At 34.9% G+C, this 23,881-nt stretch overlaps 1 protein-coding gene across 3 annotated transcripts in view; it reads right to left on the reverse strand.

Annotated features, from left to right (window-relative positions):
* The window catches only part of LOC126832904 (poly(rC)-binding protein 3), a 42,934-nt gene extending 19,596 nt beyond the window's left edge, over nucleotides 1–23,338 (reverse strand). For 2 of the 3 annotated variants that reach the window (XM_050563943.1, XM_050563941.1), the window contains exons 1-2: nucleotides 22,859–23,338; nucleotides 10,920–11,080 (exon numbers count right to left, since the gene is read on the reverse strand). In XM_050563943.1, coding sequence (XP_050419900.1) covers nucleotides 10,920–10,933 — 14 coding nt within the window. In that variant the 5' untranslated portion in view covers nucleotides 10,934–11,080; nucleotides 22,859–23,338. The remainder of the gene's footprint in view (nucleotides 1–10,919; nucleotides 11,081–22,858) is intronic. The other variant, XM_050563942.1, reaches the window with a different exon arrangement.
* Nucleotides 23,339–23,881: the final 543 nt, after the last annotated feature.

Here is a 23,881-nt window from a genome sequence, read left to right on the forward strand (position 1 = left end):
ATTTGTCACCGAGAATGTCTTTCAGTGTTGTAAATTACAAAAAAAAAAAGTAATAGGGTTTTTCTTGGAGAGTTCTTCAAACGTCAAATTTTGGACGGAACACAATCTCGAGCTATTCTTAAGGTGGAAAACTTACATATAATAACCGAGTAGGTACTTATATTGTTGTTGCAAGTACCGTTGAAAATCAGTGTTGAGCAAGTACACTTCCCAAATGGTTTTTTTTTTCTTCTACAAACAAATTCGCTTGCTTTGAAAATAACCAGAAACTGGAAACTATATTTTGTTGAACAAATTTCATTGGCCAGAGATGGGCAGATTGAAAAGTCAACACATACTTTTTAAGAATCCTACTCTTAAGACACTTTTTTGCTTGGCATTTTCAAAAGCCTAAAAATCAGGAAATCGTCCATTTCTGTTGGCAGGTCGTTATCAACGACTTAATAGCGTTGTCTACAGTGTAGGGAGATGAGGGGAAGAGTACAAGACTCGACCTAATTGATCGTTACACAACACACGAATTAGTTGGATTTTGCCGGATGAAATACCACGGTCATTAGTGAAACGAGAGCTTAGTTCTCTTGGAGTTTATTCGAAAGAATAATAATAATGATAAAAAAAAAAAAGAAATAAAGATGCGACAGAACGTCGAGTATTGTTGTCAGTGTCGAGGACGGATGGATGTACATATATATATATATATATATATACTTTCTTTTTTTTTAGATATCAAGTGTGTCTACCGTCGGCGCACTTACTCCATTCTAGTAGCACAGAAAGAGGTTGTCTCCAAAGAATGGTACTTGACAGTTGTAAATATACGTGTGTGTGTATATGTGCTGACCCGTTTTTTTTCTCCACAAACACACCGAGTTTTTATTATTTAGATTTCCCCGTTTAATACATACATTTTGTATTTTTCTTGCAAACATTTTTTTTTTGCAACAATCGCGTTGGTAAAACCGAATTAATGATGTTTTGTGTGTGCAAAAAGCACAGTTTTATTTGTGTTCATCGTTATAATATTATGTTATAGGCATAAGGTAAAAATTGTCTTCATATAACTCGTTTAGATTGTTCAGATAAGTGATAACGTTTCATTCGAATGATGCACAACTCTACCTCTAAGGTCCGGATCTTGGCTAAAAATAAAGTAATGAAATGGTTTTTTTTTTTATACTCTTAACTGCGTTTGCTTTATCGTTTTATTTATTATATAAGTGCGACTTTTACTAAGGCAATCGGATTAATCCGCAATCAAAACGGAAAACGTGTCGGTGTTAGAAAACGTGAATAGCAGATGAAATTATACGTTTTCAACACTAACGAGACGTGCCAAGCGTTTTGAGCTGCTGTGGCTTTTAAGTTAAATCATTTAATTAGATTGTTTCATTTCCAAATTATTACATTTTTTTTTTTTACTTTACATGAAAATTTGACCTAGCTTTCCGGCATTATCATTTATAGTATTTGATAAGACATATTATAGTGATAAGAATGATGGCGATTGATAAGGATAAATTATCTGATAGCATAAATTGTATACGCTGATAAAAATTCGCCAACTGTGTTTTCTTTTATTCTAATTGAAACGTAACGTTAAAAAAATGTATTATCGGCCTCGATATTGTATTGTTATTTTACACTGAACCTAAAGAGGTTTTTAGCGTCTTACGTTTCTTCAAGTGATCACCCTGTGCAAATGAAAACGACAGACGGGTTTTTTTACAACGTGAACAAAACGATAAACATAAAAATGTATTTAAAAAAAAGGCCACACTTGGTATACCCATAACCACCTAATGCAAGGTAAAGACCCTGAGCCATGTGTTACTTGCGGTACCGATAATACTGTTGAACACATAATACTGGAGTGTCGCAAACATGACGAAACAAGAGAGGAACTGGAAATGCCGACAAGAAACACTAGGAAACCAACCTCACAATGCAGCAAAAACAATCAATTTTTTTAAAACTATACAACTGTACGACAAAATGTAAACAATATTATTTATATTATATACTATAGTTCTGACTAAACCGTGTAAATAAGAACATTGTAAATTTATGGCTAATAATGACCTCTGAAGTCGAAGCCCGTGTTTAAATAAAAAAAACAAAAAAAAATCAAGAGATCATTCATTATGATAATGTCTGTCGTACGGTGTTGTTTCGTTTTCTCCATGGAACGATTTATTCTGCAGCTGTTGTGGATGGCCTCGGCGAACGCTGACCCATATATCAATACTGGCGGGCACGTATAACTTGTTGACTGTAGAAGTTAATTTTTTGACCCTCCTAGGCCTCGTCTTGGGACTGATCGGAATTCGAAATAAGCCTCGGTCGGTCGGATAGTAATCGAAAACCAGCCCAGCAATGTTCTATTTACCCTCTTTGTCCCTTTCCCCTGCCCTCGTACGGCGGACAAAAACACACAGGGTAAATCTGTTGGATGTCGTGCAATGATTTTATTTTAAAATTTATTAAGTCAACAAATAGAATTTCATGACTAAACTGGTATTTAAAAAAAAAAAACTCCTCCATTTTAACGTACTAGATGTAAGATAGTCTACCCATCGCACGTCTGCGACTAGAACATGAGCTGCTTATAAGCTGCTTTGTAAGTATTACTACATCAGGCTTACACGGGAAAACTGACACCTAGGTGAGAGAATTCTAGAAAATACATACATACGTATAAGAAATAGGAAATGTTATGTGTAAACGATTGTATACAATTTTTGTGGGAAAATTATTCTAGTAACTATGTACTGAATATGTACAATATCATGAATATGAAATATGTGTACATAGCCAATATACATATTATAATATACTCTATTCTATGTATTTTCTATTAGGTTACAGACATTTACAGTACTATTGAAAAGTATACCCAGGAGTATACTCAAGATGACAACATTGGAACCTTCGAGGCCAGATGATGATGATACCCAGGTGTTTGGGTTTGTAATGAATAATAACTGTGAAATTATCACTTAACTATCTTTAACTATCTGTTGTTTCGCTATAACTCATAAGACATCCTAACAATGTGAAATACCATTTTATTTAGAGACTCGGAAAGAAGACGGCGAGAGATAAACGTGCTAATGAGGATAATTAAAAGATAACGCTTTCGTTACTGATTTTCTCGACTGTTAGGGTTGGAGTGAAAAAGTGTAAAAATATATATATATATATATAGGGTTATACAAATTTAATGTTACTGTGATGATTTTTCCTGATTGTAACGCGAACTTAAACAAATGCTAATGGAATCCTTATTATATTTAACTATAAAAAATATAATTAGACTGTGTGTGGTAGACTGAAATATTATTTGTATCCACACGTGTCACGCACCAATCATCATTATCACTTCATTCCTCACCTGAACATTCGATACTAATAATATTTGAAAAGTATTCAATCAATTCTGGCTATCGACCACTCATTATTTTTTCATCGTTGTGCTTTTAATAGGTAATTATAATAATACCTACGTATGTTGTTATTCGACTAAAGCAATTATTACCCTTTGAAACAATATTTTTGTGCTAAATATTAAATTTGATTTTCCATCATATAATATAAAAACGTTTTTTGGCTTCTATGTTTTTCGGTTTCGTTGAAAATAAACAACATGAAAATGTATTCCAGGAACAAGTTATTTTTTTACAAGAACTAAACCTTTGTGCAAATTTCCAATGCCGGTTATAAAACATTTCAAAGGGTTTAATTTCAGGACTTTACAATGTTATTGTTCGCCATAAAAACCTTTCCCCTGACTTTTTCGGAGGAAATGGGGGTAGGGGGGGGCAGCCCTTTTCTTTTTATTCTGAGGGTGGAGGTGTCGCTGTTCTACAGACGTTACAATCGATACGGTAAAAACGTTGGCGGCGGCTGTTTACCGAGATTGCTCTTATGTTTTGCTTATTGAATAAATTACCATCAGGGATTAGCTATGAAACCAGATGGTGCGCTCTCCATTAAAGCAATGTAAAAATGTCTACAAACCAAACCCTCTTCGAATCGGAGTAATCGCACCGCTTGTGGAAAACCCAAATCTTTACACGAGAAATGTGCTGTTTCAGAACGAAGATTATTACGACGGCTAACCTAACCGTTAAAGATCATTTTCCGTGTCAGAAAACGCAAACAAAACACAATTCTGTTATAATTATAAATCTTGGTAGGTTTTTTTTTTTTTTAACGGCGGTGTGTTTGCCCCGTAGAGCGATTCCGTGTTGTTTTTTTTATGGCCCCTCGTATATCAGGTGAGTGTATCTCGTTAAAATGTACCTCGGCAAAACGATTGCGCTCAATTCGTATTTAGAAGGGAAGAAACAAACAAAAAACTACTCTACTCTCCCCCCCCCCCCCCCCCCCGAAAAAAATGTTTAATTCGCAAGTATAAATAACACAGTTGAACGGTGGTGAACATTATGGCGGCGCGATTTAGTCGGGTGAAACCTTTTCTTCTGCAACGGTATTCGCGGTCCGTTGCGTTTAATTTCAACCCTGTGTAAAAAATAAATTAAAAAAAAAAAAACCTACATTTTTCCCACAAGCCGACAAATAGATAGGTGGTTTCGCCAGCCAATAATATTACTCAAAGACGACCAAATGGAACGTTGTGTAGATGAGATAATGATTTAAGGAGTGATTATACAGGGTTATCTGAATTGTATGTATTATAGAGAATTTTCCGATAATTTAAAATTATTTAAAGTGAAAATAATTTTTCATAAACATCGTTATTATATTTTATGATGAAAAATGTGTAACCATATAATTAACAATAATAATAAAATTGCAAATTAAACGTTTGGTAAAAAAAAAAAATGTTATTTTAAATGGTAATAATATTGTTAAAAGTAAAATACATATTTCCATTATCGGCCATTTGTTTCCATTACATCATTCTGTGTTTCCTTAGGCGTATCTTATTACGTTGGTTGCTTTTTGACTTTGACAAGTCACTTCTAAATGCCATCACAATGTCTTAATGCCACCTTTTACAACGATATTTTTATTTCCAATGTGAAACGTGTACACGACGTGCAAAATTGCTGCTCAAAGGCAATCGAGTGCGATAATATAATGTATTTATAGGAAACCGCGTTTTGAATACACTATGAGGATTAGGTTATCTGTGCCCACAGGACTCGGTTCTGGACCAGGAGGGGAGCGACACCGAAAGTGGCTGTCAACCGGCCTTTAATCGGATCACCTGGATGGCAGTCAATCCTTTACAATCGTAGCCCGTGGGGATATAACGAGACCTTTCGAACGTGACATTTTGTTATCCAAAAGGCGTGGGGCTAGAGGAAATCACTAAAGTTTCACTTCCTTTACATCAATTAGCAAATTTCCCGTGCCAAGTCGACCATTTCTCCTAAACCTGAACCTTTTATTTGGTATGCAATACATTGTTGGATTCTTATTTATTCATCGATGACGGTTGTCTAATTTAATTCAAGACTATATTTAACTTTATTTTAGAAAAATTAAAAAAAAAAAATCTAAAGAAAACTACATAAATAAAAGTTGTTGAGAAATACTCTAGGCAATACCTATATTATATATTTACCTTATCTAGATAAATATGTTTTCGATGAATTTTATTTTTATAAATGTTGACATCAGTAATAAAGTATGTTAAGTAGGGTTTTATTTTGCTTATAAACCAATTATAGTTATCAAACGAATAATATATTTTTGTTTCAACTAAATATACGGAAATAAGGTTCTTTTTAAATAATTATATTTATTTATCAATCAAATATAATTATCTGTTTTTCAATTTTTTTTATGCTGATGAAAATGAGAACTTAAAAAATATAAGAAAACGTTATCGTTTCTTATTGTATATATATATATATATATTTTTTTTTAAATTAAAAAAAAAAGTCTTTAGTTTAAATTATATGAAAAAAATAATGCATTTATCAATCTAATGCGTTGTAACCGAAAAGGCAAAAATGTGTTTTAACGTCAATTGAAGTGACAAGTATTGAATTATGCGTAAATACACAAAAATGCACTTAGGAGAGAGAAAGCAAAAAAACTGCGCATATACATAATATACACTTTTTGGCATTAATATTGGTATTAATATAGAAATTCGAAATAGTGAAAAATGTCGAGTCATGGAAATGCTGATAAAAAAAAAACTATATTATTTAATATTTAGCAAAAAAGTATTATTTTTAAGGGTAATTGTTAAAAGTAAAATAGCAGTATAGTCGCTATATCAATTACCAAGTAAAAAACACAATGGTGTAGTGAAAACAATGACTTGTCGAACAACCAATTTTTAATTAGTACATACTTTGAGCTAATTCTAAGTCTAAGAAAGTTACTTGAATTTTCATTGCTAACCATTTTATATTAAATACAAATCATACTTGAAACTTTTTCCATAATAAAATTACTGTAACGTGAAATTAGATTAGGTACCCTGTGTGTGTGTGTGTGTAAGGTTATTAATTTTTCCTCCCCCATAACCCTTAGATGTGTGTAAAAGTCACCCCTATAAGTCTGTAAAAACGCACTAGTCGATAATAATAATATCTAATATTTAACAAATAAAATATATTTATCTTTATAGCTCAGGTTTTATTATATTGGGCAATGTGGGTTTTATTTGTCAAAAAAGTAATAACTTTTATTCGATAAAAATGATTGTATAATTGGGAAATTCGCTTAGAGGTTGGTCGCCAATTGAAACGGCTCGCCTCGACCAAACTTATACAATTCAGTTCGAAAACAATAATTGTGTACTTATCACTATCGTCTTAAGAGTTGAAGTTTTAAGCGGTCGTCGGCCGAGTCCTATTCGATAAACTTGTGTATAATTATAATATCGCAATATTAAACGCATCTGTAGGTATTTGCCTTTAATTATAATAATTAGCGGCGTCAACTTGATCGAGTCGACTTGATAAAAGAGTTAAGTAAGTATTTTAGCGCTGAAGCAAAGTCTTATATATAAGCCTTATAGAAGGCAAATAAATGTACTTGTAGATCAAAATATAATTAACAAATATAATGAACAAATCCAAAATATATTTATTTGATTCTATCGCATCAACTTTTTACTTAAATCATACAACAATTATTATTATATTTATGAACCAATTAAATCTGATTTATCACTTTTTTTTTTTAAGGTGGCGAAAATAGGTCGTTAAACTTTAAAATTTAGCATAAGAGGAAGATTATATTTTACAGTTAAGTTGTACAATAAGATAAATAATAATAATAAATGTTTTCACAAAGAAAAACCATATAGTTGTAAATGTTTTCCTAACTGTATGTATATTATATTGAAGTCTTGAGTACCTATATAGAGTCTAACACAAACGCATACTATATTATTTTAGCGACGCACAATCGATGGCTCCGGCTCGCGTTGGGTTATCGATAGTGAACGGCGCGGCGGCGGCGGCGGCGATGAATCCCGGGCGTCAAGCCGTCTACGTCACCCGCGTGTCTACGCTTACGACGGTCGGTCCGGTTGCCATTGGCGACCGCGGCGCGGATATGCGGGGGGGGGGGGCAACGGCGGGACGGGAGGGAGGCCGCGAAAAGTCCCGTCGCACGCGGGTCTCATTGATTCATCTCGCGTACGGCACCCCCGGCCGCTCCATGTTCTCGGCGCGCGGCGCGTGGGAACAGCAGCCTTTCCGTTTTGCACCTACGGTACACACCCCGCGCCCGCCGCATCGGTCGTCCTGGCAACGGCCGACATGTGGACGGCGGCTGCGGCGGCGGCGGCGGCTGCACCGCGGTAGCCTCTACGGCGTCGGCGGACCGCTCGGGTGGCGGCGCGGTGGCTGCGCTCGTTCTCTTTTTGCGCCGCCCGAGAGTTTACCGAAAACATCACGGGTTACGGCCGCCGGGTCGGCTACAGGCCGCGCGGCCGTGCGACCCGTCCCGCACAGTGGCGACGGCGGCGGAGAGGTCACGGGCCTTTGGGAATTATATTGCAACCGAAAGTGATTTAAAGCCCTTTTCATACGATCGAGTATTAGTGCTGTTAGTGCGCGTCGTACCGGGTATACGGTAACTTGCAACTCAGCGGCGTATCCGGGGAACGAGACGGGGGGGGGGGGGCGACGGGGGTAATCGGTTTTGGCTAGAAGTGGATTTGGATATTTTTCGAAACGGTCTACTTTGGTTCGAGTTCGGCTAAATTCTGAATAATTGCCAACAACGGTATCTCGTCTATCCTCGTTGTTATCGCATCTCCTATCTGCCTGGAAAAATAATAGTTTCAGAGATTATCCCGTGGACACAGAACTCGATTCGAAACCAATATCGATTGTCCACCGCTAATAAGGGTGCTGGGAGTTTCTTACCCCATGTAAGGGGTTACACGGTGTCGTTATATCGTATTATTTTTCATTAGGTACATTATTAAAATATAATATGAAATAAAATATCATAATAAAATGTATTCAATAATATCGCTACACCAAAGCGAACCCAAATGCTGTCTGTATAAAGAGAGGATTATCATTTTATTACAAGAGGGTGATTTCAAGATGAGAAAATGATCATTATTGTTTATTTTAACTGGAGCGGCCTAACAATATGTCGACAATGAGAAACAAGTGTTTTACGTGCTTTGTGCATTGCCCGCTCAAAGTCAATGATATATATTATATATATATACATACGTACACTATCAATATCAAAGGAATATTGTAATCAAATTGTTATGGTATTATATTAGTGAGCACTTGATCTTTAAAATGGTACCTAATTTATCTATTTCGGTCAAGTGTAAATGGAGCAAAAAAGAATGTTACAAAACAAAAAATCTACCCATATATATTCAACACCAAACAAAAACATTGTGCAGTGGATTTTTGGCGAATCATTAACATTATAAATTAACATACAATCTCGTGTAGCAGAAGCTGTGTGACAGCTGCAATAGCTGTTGTCGCAGCGTTAGTTTAGTCCAAGAGATTTACACGAGAGAAAAATAATAAATGGCCAACATAAATCCGTCGTGTGATCGACAAGAGAGAATTAATGAGTTTCGACTAGATGTACGCAACACAACAATATAGTAAATCAGTATTAAGTTTATACAGGGTGATCCGATTGTCGCCAGACACCCGAGCGCTTGGGTAATAATTACAATTTTATAGTTATTTTTTTTTTAAGATTTATCAGGTTATTCTATTTTACACCGTGCCATCGACATTTTTGAAACTTAAACGGAAAATTAAATTTTTTTATTAACCTAAAAAAAAAACAATAATTTGCTGAAAATGTTTTTTATTTGCCATTTTCAGCAACGGCTTTGGGCTAAATCGAAATGATCATCTAAAATACATTATATATTTGATAGAAAATAATTTATATTTTGTTTTTACAAACAAATTTTGTTAGAATAAAAAAAAAAGGGACGCATACAAAAACCTGGAGATTATTTACTAAACAAACAGTTTCTGTATAATAAATTCAAATTAAAGTAGGTGTATTTCAATGAAATTAAAATACATGTTTGTTTCAATAAAAACTCGACTAATAAATATATTTGAAAAATCATCTAAATAATAATTTCGAACAAGTTAATATTAATATCTTAATTTAGGTGAAAAATGTATTTAAATACAATTAGTTCATATTATGAAATAAAATAAATATCTTGTTACCTACTTCAAAAATCAAATTTTTTTAACACTATGCAGAACAATACACTTTGGTGTGATGCCTAACTGATTATTTTTTTAAACCCAATAATTCCCAAGATACAAATACAATATATATTTATATTTTTTTGTGATATACACCTAATTAAGGTCCGAAAAGTGTCTAAAGTTTTCGGATACAACGCAAACCACATCCGAATTTAATGTATCACATTTGGAGTGCTGTGTATAATGAAATGTCAGCGAGGATGAGTTATGAATTTTGCGTGGAAACACCACATGTGCTTCCGTGAAGTTTGAATGTTAATATAAATTTTAGCCAACGCTCGCGCTGTAGTTTTTTCAACAGTTTATATACATATTCATACAATATCATGTGGAATATTATATTCTCTTGTTTGTTAACATCTGTAAATATTTTTGTACTTAACCGTCAAAAAACGTTTTTTTAGAGCTCTGCGTTTGATAATAATAATTATAAAAAAAAAAAAAAAACGTGTTAACAAAGATTAGGCATTTTATCTTATTGGAAATTTGCCCTTATCGTTTACACCGTTTAGTGTAAAGTAAAGCAGTAACTGACAGCTACTGAAAGAGAGTATTTTTTTTTTTTTTTTATGCCATAAGAAGGCGAAGCCCTACATAAATTAATGTAGTAATAATTTTAAAGCGAGTCAGAGTTTTTTTTTTCTTCTACAAAGAGAGTATAGAAATATCACCCTTTGTGTCAGGGGTGCCAAAAAAAGTTTATTAGCTTTAAGAAAAAAGTACTCGGTCGACAGTACGATTTCGACCGGATAAAAATAATTTTATGCAATCTGTCTCTTTTTTTTTTTTTTTTCATAAACCGCAAACACAATTAATCAAACCAGATCATAATCAACGGCGTGCATCATTCTTGTTTATCGAGCTTGATAATGTATAATAATATACATTCGCTATAAACGTCACCGTTGGAAATTCAGAGTTAAAAAAATAAATAAAAAGGTTAATTAAAAATGTTCTTAATGGACTGTTGTGTGTACACTTGGAAGTCATCGCGATGAAAATTGAGGGAGACCAACAACGTCGCCCTTGTTAGTTGTTAGAGGTGAATATAAGGCTATCTGGTCAGCTCTGGTTTCGTTCAATGTCTAATTGGACAAAACGCCATTACCAAGACCTCGGAGAGACTGTTCGACATGGCGATCACGTCCGTATATACAGTAGTAAGTACAGCTGGTACACAAAAGTCGTGCCTACCTTAGTTGGAACATTACACTGTCGATTTTCGATCCAAGTCCATTAAGTGCGGTTTCCACCGCAGAGATCAACCTCTCCTCTGTCGCTGCACTTGTATTTGTCTGCTCGTCGTTGGCCCGGAGTCCTTTTTCGACTAGTTATTAAAACCAACTCGTGTAGACCTGGAAATAAAATAGTCTCTGGTCAACCCCAAAACACATAGCTCGGCATTTTTTAATGAGTATATTTGGGACAAAAACCTCTGACAAAGTACTAAAATGTGTGCACCGAGTGTTTAAATAATTGTGAACAATCAGACAACAACCGTGGTCATAGTTAACCAACCAATCACTGTGTATACATTTATACTGTTGTAGCTAGGATATTATTCAAACGTTTGCGCCCGAATTTCGGCCGTTTTTCTTGTTCTCTTAACGTTTAAGTACACCTTTTTTTTTTTTTTTTTCCCGGTTTCACCCACACGCTATACTTGTACACCGCATTTGCCTTGGGTCGAATTTCCAGGGTAAACCCTTTATTTTTTTCCTTCTACATAACAATGAAATATGTTAACACCGTTTCCGAACGTGAGGAGCCTTTACCTAAAACATTTGTCTTCGTTTCTAACGCGGTAAATGGGGTGCCATCGCCGCCGGGCTTACTACATCTAATGGAAGTATATCTCATCGTCGAAGTCTACACAATATGTGTGTACTTACAAAGTACACAAAGCAACGCCAAAACGGAAACAAATATTATGGGGCACTTGACGACAACGGCGTATATTTATATTGTGACAACGATAACGGTTTCAAGCACAACTCGCTGATGACCAATGCGCATTTCACAGCTGTGCCTTATCAATAGCAGAGCATCAGGGTTTCGGACGATGAAGTGCACCATCTGGGTTCGCCTAACCTGTGTTCATATATTTTCCCTCAAAAAACTGTCCATCGCATCTCTCTCGAAGCCTTTTTTTTTTTACAGTGCCAACCGTGCAACCGTTTTTCTGATGAATTTAAGCAAAAAACCTAACCACCCCCCGTGTTGTGTACAAATGATCCGAAACGCGTCCCACGCACAAAATTCGACGTGCACTAAGACCTCTGTATTGGTCTACACAACCCACTACTGCTGCTATGCAATTCAAATCACTGTCATCCGGTCGTTTTTGAATTTAATTGCTCGGCTCAGTTCGACGGTGATGCTCTGCAGGGATCATGTCCTCATTTGTACCCTGCGGATTGTAATTAGAAATCGAACGAGGAGAGGCATAAATTATAAATACAATATGTTTTGGGGCAGAAGGTTTTGTGTTTTTTTTTTCTTCGTTTTTCATGTTTTTGTGCAAACCTCTCGTGTACACTGAACTCGAGTGAAAGTAGCCGCGGAGTTAATTGAATTTCGAATGTATGGTTTTTTTTATTATTATTATTATTATTATTTTTTTTTTTTGTAATCGAAAAAACCCAATTACAAAAACGACGTGGCCGTTTCAGCAAACGCCGAAATTTAATTAATCGTCGCCGCAATTTCGATCGGTAAACATTTCTAAACTGTTTTCAGATAGCCATTTTAACTATTGCAGACTTGGTTCTTCTTGGATTTTAATCACAGCCGTGTTCCGCTTCTGTTCGTAGTGTTTTCTAACGAAAGAACTGATAAATAATTATCTGATAAGATATGAGAGATGAGAGATAAGATATAAGAGATAAGAGGTTAGTGATAAGAGATTAGAGATAAGTGATAAGAGAATATTTATCATTATTTTGTTTTTGAGTTGAGTTTTTAAGTTTTATTTACTATAAAGTTTCCGAAACTCAAACCGAAAGCATATCGTAGGCATGTCAGTCGAATATTAAAACGGTTTTCGGCGTGAACGGAACTCTCATTTAGGGAGTTTGAAATTCGACCCTAGACCGACGGTTAAGTTTTGTTTGTGTTTTCATTACCTGATGTGGAGACCGACAACTGGCAACGGTAAGTATAAGTTTTGTGCTTTTGGCTTTTAACCCACGACCCGCAGGACGAATATCGATTGATAGTTCACACATTTGAAAATCGATAATATACATATTATGATTTATGTACCTTTAAATGATACATTTAAAAAATATAAAAGATACTGAATTTTGCCTAACCATTATTTCAGTGTGCCAAAACAGAACACGTCTGACCGAAATGAAGCGTTAAAACGTTTTGCCTTCAAACGACATCAGGCAATACCTTTTTAACTGATCAAATAAACGAATAACAGAACCTTATAAACGAGTAAATATTTATATTTTTGCACTTTTTTTCAGTATAAATTATTGCATTTTAAACCGTGTCCATTCGGGTAGCATATTTTGTTTTAATACCGGCGCATTTTTTTTTTTAAGCTGAACCGTTTTAATTCACTTTGGCAAAACGCGGGCAAAACTATAAAAAAAAAAAGAAACAAAACAAAAGGCTCTGCCATCTGACGGGTTACGCGATTAGGACCGGATTAAATCCAAGCCAGGTTTTTATTCATTTTTTCTTCTTATATTCCAGTGCGACAATAAAACAAAAAAAAGCACAATACAATACTTTTGTCCGACATTAAAAAATATATTATATTAACGATAAATGTTTGCAAAAATTAGAGGAGGAGGCTCGAGAATTGGCCAATAAGGATACATACAATATTATTAATGATAAGATGTTCTTAATTTAGTCGGGTGTCGACAGGTTGAATGCCTCAAAAGTACCTAGTACAAATTTATACTTAAATTTAAGTACTGTTTTTTTTTTCGTTAGCATAACAGTATTACATTTAAAAAATATATATATATATATCATATATCTGCATACCTTTTAGGATTGGAGATGTATGTAGGTAATAATACATTATGCTGATATTTTAATTAGACAACTAAAGTAAAATCTAAATATGTTTGGTCTTAACAATTGACTTTATATTTTTCCTTATTTCCAAAACTGATTATCATCATAACGGTTTTTATGCAGGTAAAAATATTATATTTAATTATTAAAATTAAAAACAACTACATACAGTTAACAAAAATACTAATAATTTATATTTGTCAACCAACTTGTTGTTGATAATATGCACAACGTAATATTGATTTTTTTTTTTAAGAAATAACCAACTTAAATTCAAAACTTATCATTTACCTACTCATTTCAGTGCCAACGCCAATTATCTGAAATCATTTTTCAATCTGATTTCATCGCTCTCGGTTAGAATAATTTCTACAGCCCTCTGACTACACGCCGACCTCACTGTACCTATTGTTTTTTTTTTTTTAATGAGATTAAACCGAGTCTGTATTTATGTATTTATTTCAAACCGACACACGCAAAGCCCTATATAAATACTTGTATTTTTTGTCGATAATAAATGTATAAAAATATTATTTTATCCGCGTCGCTGCGATATTGCTTAAGCATTGGTTTATTAAAATGAATTTACTCCACAGGTCGCGCGAAAAATAAAAATGATAAATCGTTTTTATCATTCGAAAATATGCCTCGACGTCGAAAGGCGTTCAACTTTAACTAATCCGGTTAAAAGTTTGCCAACAAATATACAGGGTGAGATATCTATTTAAAGTGTAATACACTCACAGTCTGTGTAGACCGTTAAATGGGTTTAGTTTGTCACGTTAGGATTGAGTAACGGCTCTTAATGCGCTAAAAAGAAGAGTAGTTTGACGATTCGGGCTGTATAATATACATAATAATAAAAATAGAAAAATACACCACTGCGCGGTAGAACGTGGCAAAAAAGAAAGCCCCTGTAATATTATTGTCACTGCGGTTCGGTTGTAACTTCTGATAATAGAGATAAAAAAAGTCTAAAGGGTCGAATAAAATCGTATCGAGCAGTTGTTGCAACTTTAACACAAATCAAATATTCCTCAAACCAATGTACGGAATAAAATAAGTCATGTGTTGTCTTTAAATTATGCCTTTTGTAATGTAAGTTTTTTTCAAGCCACTTTCAACTATTTCAAATAATATCAATGATGATGTACGCCAAGTGTGTGTACAAGGTAACACAATATAATGTGTTCCCGTACCTAAAATAGTATTTACTTTTGAATCGCCTACTAAAAAAAATATTGCCGTTTTCTTATGGCAAAAAAGTAAAAAATAATAACAGAAAACTCGAGTGTCGTTCTTGACTCGCCGAGTCGACCGCTTTGGACTTTTGGGAAACGACTTCAGTAATAAAAAAAAAAAATACACGATGAATATAAATATATTTTTTTTGTAGTATTTGTGTTCTATAATAATAATGATTTCACGACAAAAGCTTGGGGAAGTCATGAAAAGTAATAGCAGTAAAATGCCTGCCTACCTAGAGTATTAGCCAAGGGTAGTGGCAAATTGTTTTACCAAACCCTCCTCGAGACCTTTCGACCGTCAAACCATCTCTGGACATATTATTATAATAATAATATCCCAATTGTAATATATTACTGTTGTTTGCTCGAATAATATTTATTCCGTTTAGTCCGGAACCCAAACGGACGTTAAACGTAAATTTACTTAAAAAAAACAATCTAAATTGTATCTCTCTTTCAAACATAAAAAAAAACGAGTACACTGATGCAATATAGAGCCATAAATCTTTTTAAATGTCAGAAATACAAGACGTTGAATACAATATGGGTACCGTTTTTTGTATATTTTTTATTGGTTCGTCCGGTTCTGGCCGTCTTCTCCAGAATTTGGTATCAAACCGTTTGGTAGTCGTATTTTATTATTGTTATACGATAGAAAATTATGGTTAATACATTTATCAAACAAATATTAGCTTCTCGAGTCGAACAACATAAAATCGCATATTACAACTTTGTATTTTTTTTTTTCTTCAAGACAACAGTGTCTGTTTTGTAATTTATTTACTATGCCAAATAATTATTTCAAAACGTCGGACTCCAATAGAGGGTTACGGTCTTTTTTAGACCCAAAGCCCGGATTCCGTGGCCGAGACACGATACATGTACTCGATACTGTATACTTTATTGACCGAATGAATAATATACATTATTGTTGAATCGTTTCTTACGGTATTTTCGCCCGAAATAGACTCGATCGGAACGTCTCGAATACTTTCAAACGGTACATCACAATTGCTATCGGTGTGTTTTTTTGGCACAGACAACGGTCGTCGGTTTGGCTGGAATTCGCACGCACACGAGTCTAAGTACAAAAATAAAAACTACACATTGGCCCCACAACGGGAGGAGGGTTGGTAGCGCAAAACTCTGACAAAGTACATTATAATTTATACATAATGATCGCTGGTTTTTGCCCTTCCGAAAAATGGGGTTTCCACCGACCGGTCGAAAGGTGTTTGTAGTTCCCATGTAGATAGGTTCCTATGGCACAATGTATATTAAAACCCACACAATCATCCGACACAGACAGTTATTGCGGTCCGAGTGCAGTTTTGTCAGGCAAGAGATGCGCCCATTGTCTAATCAATAAACGCGGATTAACGCTGATGATGTCAGTAAACACACACACACAAACCGAGTTGGGTTCGGTCATTAATATCATTATTATTCCTAAACGGACTTATCCCCGGGAAATATCGCACAAACAGCAACCAACATATTATACAGCTTAGGCCGAGCTCGATAATGTAAATCACCCATAACGATTGGATACATAATAATTTTCAATTATTCACTTATACTAAAACATTTCATCATAGATCACTTTCTCGGAAAATAATTATTACAATTTTATACAGTTTTTCTTTTAGAAGATATTTTTTTTTTTATAGGAGAGTCCAGTTCACACTCCACTTCCCATCGTAGCGATATTAAACTTAAATAACTTTAAAAGTAATTATATTCAAAACTGATTGTAGACCAGTCAACGTTTTCGGCGTATTATTATTCTTAATTAAAAAGTTAGTTTAATATAAGTTTCGAAATTTGATAGAGCTCAGGAAAATAGTAAAAATGTAAAAAAATAGTAAGTAATTTTATAATATATATTGTAAAATAACATAAGCAAACATGATTTCAACAAGAAAAACTATAAAATGTTTTTCATTGCAGCATTATAACAAAATACTGTTTTTTCAACGAAAAGTGTACACCCAAAAAAAAACATGTATTTTTTTTTCTGTGAATTTTAATTAGGCTTTGGAATTTCTCTAAAACACAGCTGTTAAAAATTACTAAACGATGTTTTTAAATAAATAAGACCAAAAAAGTTAGGAAATTTAAATCTAACCAGACAAGATTTCCGTTCAAGGACCAAAATAAATTTAAGTTAGTTGTGAGGCCACAACGAGATTGAGTGAAAAAGTTCTAACAAATGTAAGTATTCAGTTTGTGATCCAAAAAAAAAAAGCCACACATTTTTGTTAACGTTTTGTAACAAATTTCAAAATAACAACATCTAAAATCTTTAAACTTCCAAGTACTACTTCAAGTCTCTCTTTTTATGAACGCTTGTGTGAATGCCAATGATTGTGTGCCATATTCCTGTTTAAACAATTCTGGGTCGATGCCATCTCCTCCTGGGGGGGGGGGGGGCTTTAGGGCTGTAATGGAATTTTGAAATTGGAAAAATGCAAATATACTTGCGGGTTAAGAGCCCCACGAGGTGTATATTAGATAGATAATTGAATTGGCTATACAATATTATGATAAAACCAATATTCTGTTTAAGAGCTCTTTCACGCGCAGGCAGTATTGATAATAATAATTACATTAAATGCAAAGTGAGTGCACAAACCACACGGCACTCGGAGTGGTTTCATTAAAAAGGGACGCCAGTATTATTATTATTCCCGAGTCCTGAGGGTTGCGGTATAGCATAGTATATATAGTATATCTTCTATCACATATTGTTTTTTTTTTTTTTTATAAAACAACACAAACGGATTGGTAATTTATTTAGTTTTTAACGCCGAGCCCTTCAAACGCAGACTATCGGCTCTGCCATAATATATTTTATCACGTTTTTATTTTCTGCAAAACAAAAAAAATGTACTACACTAAAAAAGTAGACAATAAATCAGATTTCGATACACTTGCCCGACGTGTGAAAATAAAATAGTATGAATAATTTTTCATGAACGACATACGCGCAATACAAACACTTTAGAGGTTTATAAAAAGGCCAACCTTAACCGTGGTATAACGATATTAATACAAACGGTTACCACGGTGGTTGTTCTGTGGTTTGATTGATAATGATAATATAGTGATAAACTTATACCAATACAAGATTGTATAAAAAAAGTATAGCGGTTATTGAGTGGCAGCATATTATATGAAATTTGCAAAGTACATTGAAAATTTAAGAAAAAAAAAATTACTTTCCGAAGGGAAAACTTCATCTTTCTTGTCTTTTTGCGTTTCTTTTTTTCTTTCTTATTATTTTCTTTATTTTTTTTTTTTAACGAGCGTTGTGTTACCTAAAAACGAACAAGTTTAAAATGTCATTATTTTATTCAACGCGATATGGCCACACTGATAGAAGTCACAGTCTCGTATTACTTTGTTTTCTTATAATAATATCATGGTATTGTATTACGTTTTTCACTTTTCCACTGAACGTACTTATAATAATACATTTTATTCGGACAAAAGATGACACCGAAAGGCCCGTTGCCCTTTTAATTGCAACAACTAATCGGTTTAGAAATATAAATATACAAACAGAGTTGTAGAAATTCTTATTCGAATGATTATAGTCACGCTGTGTTCAAAAATACAACAATTATCCGAGTAATTTCAAAAAGTAATTATTTCTAATCGTTTTTCACAATCATTTTCTTAGGAAAAAAATTCGTACACTACATGTTGTCGTAGTCTTTCTAATACTTGCAGAAATATTTGCTAATTTTCTTCAGCACTTAACATCGTAAATTTGTTCAAAACGTCAGTTGATTCGACATTTTAATCGAATGAACAATATAATAATATTAAATTTTAATCGTCAAGTACGCCATTTATAATAACGCTATCGAAACCATTAAACGAAAAGTTATTTTGAAAATGTTAAAATACTTTGGCAATTATACAGGATGTTAACCGTCAAATTAAATAACATATTTTGTCCAAGTTTGAGTAAAACCAATATTAAAGTTTTGACAGTTAAGAAGATAAAGTGTATACAATATTTTAGCCGTGCCAAGTGATGGCTTGCCATTTTATAATTTTTCAATTATAAATCAATTATCACTCTTGCGGTTATTCAAGTAAATTGGTTTGGACGGTTGGCGGGCAACACTTTGGTAGGCAATCGGTATTTTTTATCAGACTATATTAAAGGGCTTTGTTTACAATTTAAAAAAAAAAAAAAATGGTAAATGGATATTTTGTTTGATTGTTAAGTCAACACAAAAATTATGTTTTTAAAAAAAGACCTTTTGTTGCTTTTTGAGCCAAAAAATAAACAATATCTTACCATAAATGTCCAAAAATATATTTCCTTTAAAAGTATTTGAGAAACTCGACAGAGATATTTAATGTCAATTAATGACATTATTTTTTCTCTCAAACAAAAGTATATTTTCAAATTTGTTTGGGAAAAATAACAAAATGTCAAGTGACATTTTATCATTTGTACCTATTATGTTCTTTTCGCTTTTCAACTTAATAAAAAACCGCATTTATCGCTTTCTTTCATTTTTTTTTAGACACTTTTTTTAATAATTCTAACTTATTTTCTGATTTATGTTTAAAAAAATCTCATTGAGGGAGGTTCCCTCGAAAATTTTGTCTTCTGTCTTTTTTTATTATATGCGGTTTATCTCTAAAACCATTGCTCAAGGTACTTTTGACTGTTTTGTGTAAACATGTTTTTACGGTACCCACTCATCGTGTGTGTGTGCCTTTGGTCTACTTGGCGGGCAAAATGGATTAAGTCGCTTGGGGTTCCGGTGTCGGAGCGTGCAAACTCAACAGTTTAGGAAGTAAAATGATTTCCGTCGTCTTCCCTCGGGACCCGGGATGATCGCGTTCCCGGCGGTGTTTGCACGTTCCTTCAAACGCCGGACACGTTACAGGAGGAAATTAGATGTATGTGCACGTTAAACGAGCGTCACAGACTCGCATAGGTATTGTGTGCAAAATTCTTCTGACCTTGTCAGTGGTCGCAGAACAGCCATAACACTACTACTAATATCGTTGTTGTTGTAACGTTAAAGGCCACCGCAAGCTAGTCCCGGGTGTGTTCGGGCACGTGCCCGCTGGCAAGAGAAATGGTGATAGAAAGAGATACCTACCCCGGAACGTGTTGGGACAGACTTTGGAATCCGCCAGGGGAATACATATCATAATAATTTGTACGGGTCGAAAAGTACAGAAACTCATTACTACCGAGTCCTTCGGGTCCTTTATGTACAAATAATATCCCGTACCTACTTGTATTACCACGAGGAATACCTACAAATATTAATTATACCGTACTTGACATAATACCTTCGTACGGGGTAGAGGTAGACAGTAATGTTTTTTATGCGTACATGCACTGTCCGACCGCACTTCAGCTCAAGTATGTATTTTAAACTGGTTATCGACCAGTTCATTTTGTTCAGCATGCCATTAATTTAATTTTTATCCAACAAAAACTACCCTTTGAGATAATATTTTCTACTTAGCTAAGTATAAAATTCCTATAACATTTCATCATTAAATAAAACAAGAATTTTATTAGGTGCCTTTCTACCTCATCATAAAGTCTTTGTATCGAGGCAAGCTTTACTTTTTACTGTCATCTGATTTTGGTTGGCCCCTAATAGAGACTTTGATGGAACTTCTGTTTGGACTTTTTGTCGAAGGATTTTAGTTCTAAATAATAATATTCCGACATAACGATATAATGATTAATGGCTGTTGTCACGAAAGCGAATGGTTATTTTACCCAACCAAAACTTGTTGCTCCAAGTAAACAAACAATAAAGTCTGTCGGCTGGGAAAGGGGTTGGGAGGTCGACCAAAAACTTTGTCGCTAAAAAACTACCTACGAACAAAAACAGCTCGACAAGGGATGTGCTCATTTAAAAGTAGGACTCGGGCGGGCAAGAAAATACCAAAGTATCAGTTGATACAAGTCTCAGTCAAAGGGTTTCCTTATTACATATTATACACACAGAGTGTCCCACGACGCTATGACGTTTTAGGGACTGATCTCTCTGGAGAAACTCTTCAGTCAGATTGTAAAGCAAATGTTCTAACACAACATCTCTGACAGCACGGACAATCCTACAGTGATATTCCTTTGGGAGAATGTAACCGGAGCTGTCCCCTATGGTACGTGTACTAAACTTTGATTGGAATCTTGTAAGACTCCCAATTCAATTCGACCGCATACTCCAGAGAATGGCTAAATCTGTACCATCGAAATGGGAGAGCTCGGTAAAAAAATGGTGTGTTCTGTACCGAAAAAAACAAAATTAATTCCATTGGACAACAATGCGAGTTTGGTCCGGACGAGACGAGTAAAGCCAAAAGCCATTAAAAATACGACGATAGTGGACACGTGACAAGAATGTATTTTCTTTTTATCTCTTTCACTCGCGGTAAGGTAACAGCAATCGTTAAAAAAAACAACAGCTTTAACCGGTCAAAAAAAAGATACCGAACAATAAAAAACCCATTACTACATGGACGTGGAACTGAATTTACTACTAACTATGCGGTAATAGGTTTATCGGTTTAAACGCTGAAAGGAATTTGTGATGATTTCAGAGTGTGATGGGGAAGGTTCCGCCCAAATAATAACCCACACGAAAATGGTCTTGTTTGTAAGTTTGTAGTTTCCCTTTTCAGTGAACTGCGCTTTATATTGATTGATTGTATGAAATTTCTATTAAAACTTCTTCAACGTTCACAATTACCAGATGAAATGGCAGCTATGATGATCTTATGACGATAATAATTTTGCATAAGCCGGCAACATAGATCACACTGATTTTAAATTTGAACAGTAATAATTGTAGTAACTTGAATAGATTTAATCTATGGTCGAATTGGTTAAAACTTGAGGATAAATGTAAAATATCCATAATATTCATGCCGAGAAAACTAAAATTTAACATTAATAAATGTAGTTTTGCGAAATCATGCGATTGACATTTGATCCACATGAATCTGTGCGACTGACTTTACATAAGCAGCGTTGTTTTTTATTGTTAAATTTGAACCCTATAGCCATAAACACTGAAGTGACGAAAACCAAATGGTTAAGTGTTTTTTGTAAAAAATTTCAGGAGAGCAAATCAACAATTGTACGGTGATGTTCTTTAGTTTTTTTTCCATATCTCCTTAAAACATTAAAGACAAATTGTAAAACGAGTACAGGTAGAAAAATGTAACGTTGACAAAATATAATGTATGATCAAAAACTCATTTTTCAAACGATGGTCACTTGTATCCTTATGGGTCTCATCGTTTCAGTTACACAGATATTATAATGTGCTTAAAATCACCAATCGTAGTTTATTAGGCCAATTTTGGAACATTGAAAATAATTGTACCTTTTAGGTTGGTCATGTGTGAAGTTTTGTGTAAGATGTATGCATCTTCAATAATACAGTGTGATAAGTTAGGTTTGGTTAGGTTAGGTTAGGTTAGGTTAGGTTAGGTTAGGCAATGTTGAGTTGGTGTGTGGGGCTCCCACTCAAACAAAGTTGTATATTTATTGTCACAATAAATGGCATCGAAAACTGGGGGGAAGTAATGCCACAACAGGCAAGTGCCCCCCCCCCCAGTTTACTATGGATGCGTGAAAGAAAAAGAAAAAGGTTAGGTTAGGTTAGGTTTGGACTACGATTTTGAAGTGTAAAAAGAATGTTAGGTTAGGTTAAGATTTAACCTACCACGACCTTCCCCCGCCACTAGAAAATTGTTGTACCTATCTGAACGTATAAATGTCATACCCCAACGGTGTGCGCCACTGACTTTGGTAAGTCAGTGGCGTGTTGTACTACTGACCTTTGTGAACCGGACCTTGTGCGTGTCCTTGTTGTGGTGACGGTGTAAGAGGAGGTGTTGTTGGTGACGGTCGTGCTTTTGGTGTGGGTCTCTGATGACGAAACGGAGGCGGCGGCGGCAACGGATATTATGTGGTTCTAGGCGAGGGGTGGGAGACCGACCGATTGCGGTAAGCCTGTGGAGAACCAGTAGTGAACGCGTTTACCCAGTATAGTTACCGGACGTGGACCGCTGCTCGGGGGTTACCGGAAACCGGAGTGGACGCCGCAGCACGGGGTTGAGTCCGCGTCGTTTGCCGACGAACACAGGAATACCGCGGTAGATTATTATAATTATAATTGTTCCCTATTGGAGGAACTGACCGGCGTGCGGTTTGAGGAATCGACGGGACGGTTTTAACGGCGGCGGCGGCGACGAAACAGAAAGTGAGGTGATTGCGGAGAAGGTGATGAGCGCGCGCGAGTAGCGGTGATGGTGGCGGCCGGGCACTGTCTGCGTTCATGGGGCGGTACGCGCGCGCTTTTCGCCCGGCCCAACTTCGGCGGGACGACCGGGACGCCGCCCGCGGCCGCCGCCGGTGTCGGCCAACGCGTCCACTCCATAATTATTATTACCGACAGAAATGTTTGTTATTAATAATTAAAGGGTGATTTATTAAGGATAAGACCCCAAAGCTGTGCAAATCCTTATCTGGATGAAAAATGTGTTCCCTATGTACTGGTTTTATATATTTTGTAATTATTGTAGTATATTATATTATATTTAAAAAAATTAATAACTTAAAATAAGCACTTACAAGCTATTTAAATATAATATGATTAAAAATGATTTATATAATTATTTTTGAAATTATTTAAAAAAAAAAGTATTTGAAAAACTTTTACTCGACTGTCTAGATCATTATTTAGATACCGTTTTATTCAATTGATGCACTGCTCTGGATGAGACAACAGATAACTGCAGTTTTATATTTTTTTTTATTTGAAAATATGTTCGTTTATGTTGTTTGACACAATTTTACAA

This window comes from Adelges cooleyi, unplaced genomic scaffold (assembly GCF_023614345.1).
Source record: "Adelges cooleyi isolate 19-005CV unplaced genomic scaffold, UGA_ACOO_1.1 ACOO_flye_CR_arks_rails_tigmint_CR_PRNA_167, whole genome shotgun sequence".
NCBI lineage: Eukaryota > Metazoa > Arthropoda > Insecta > Hemiptera > Adelgidae > Adelges > Adelges cooleyi.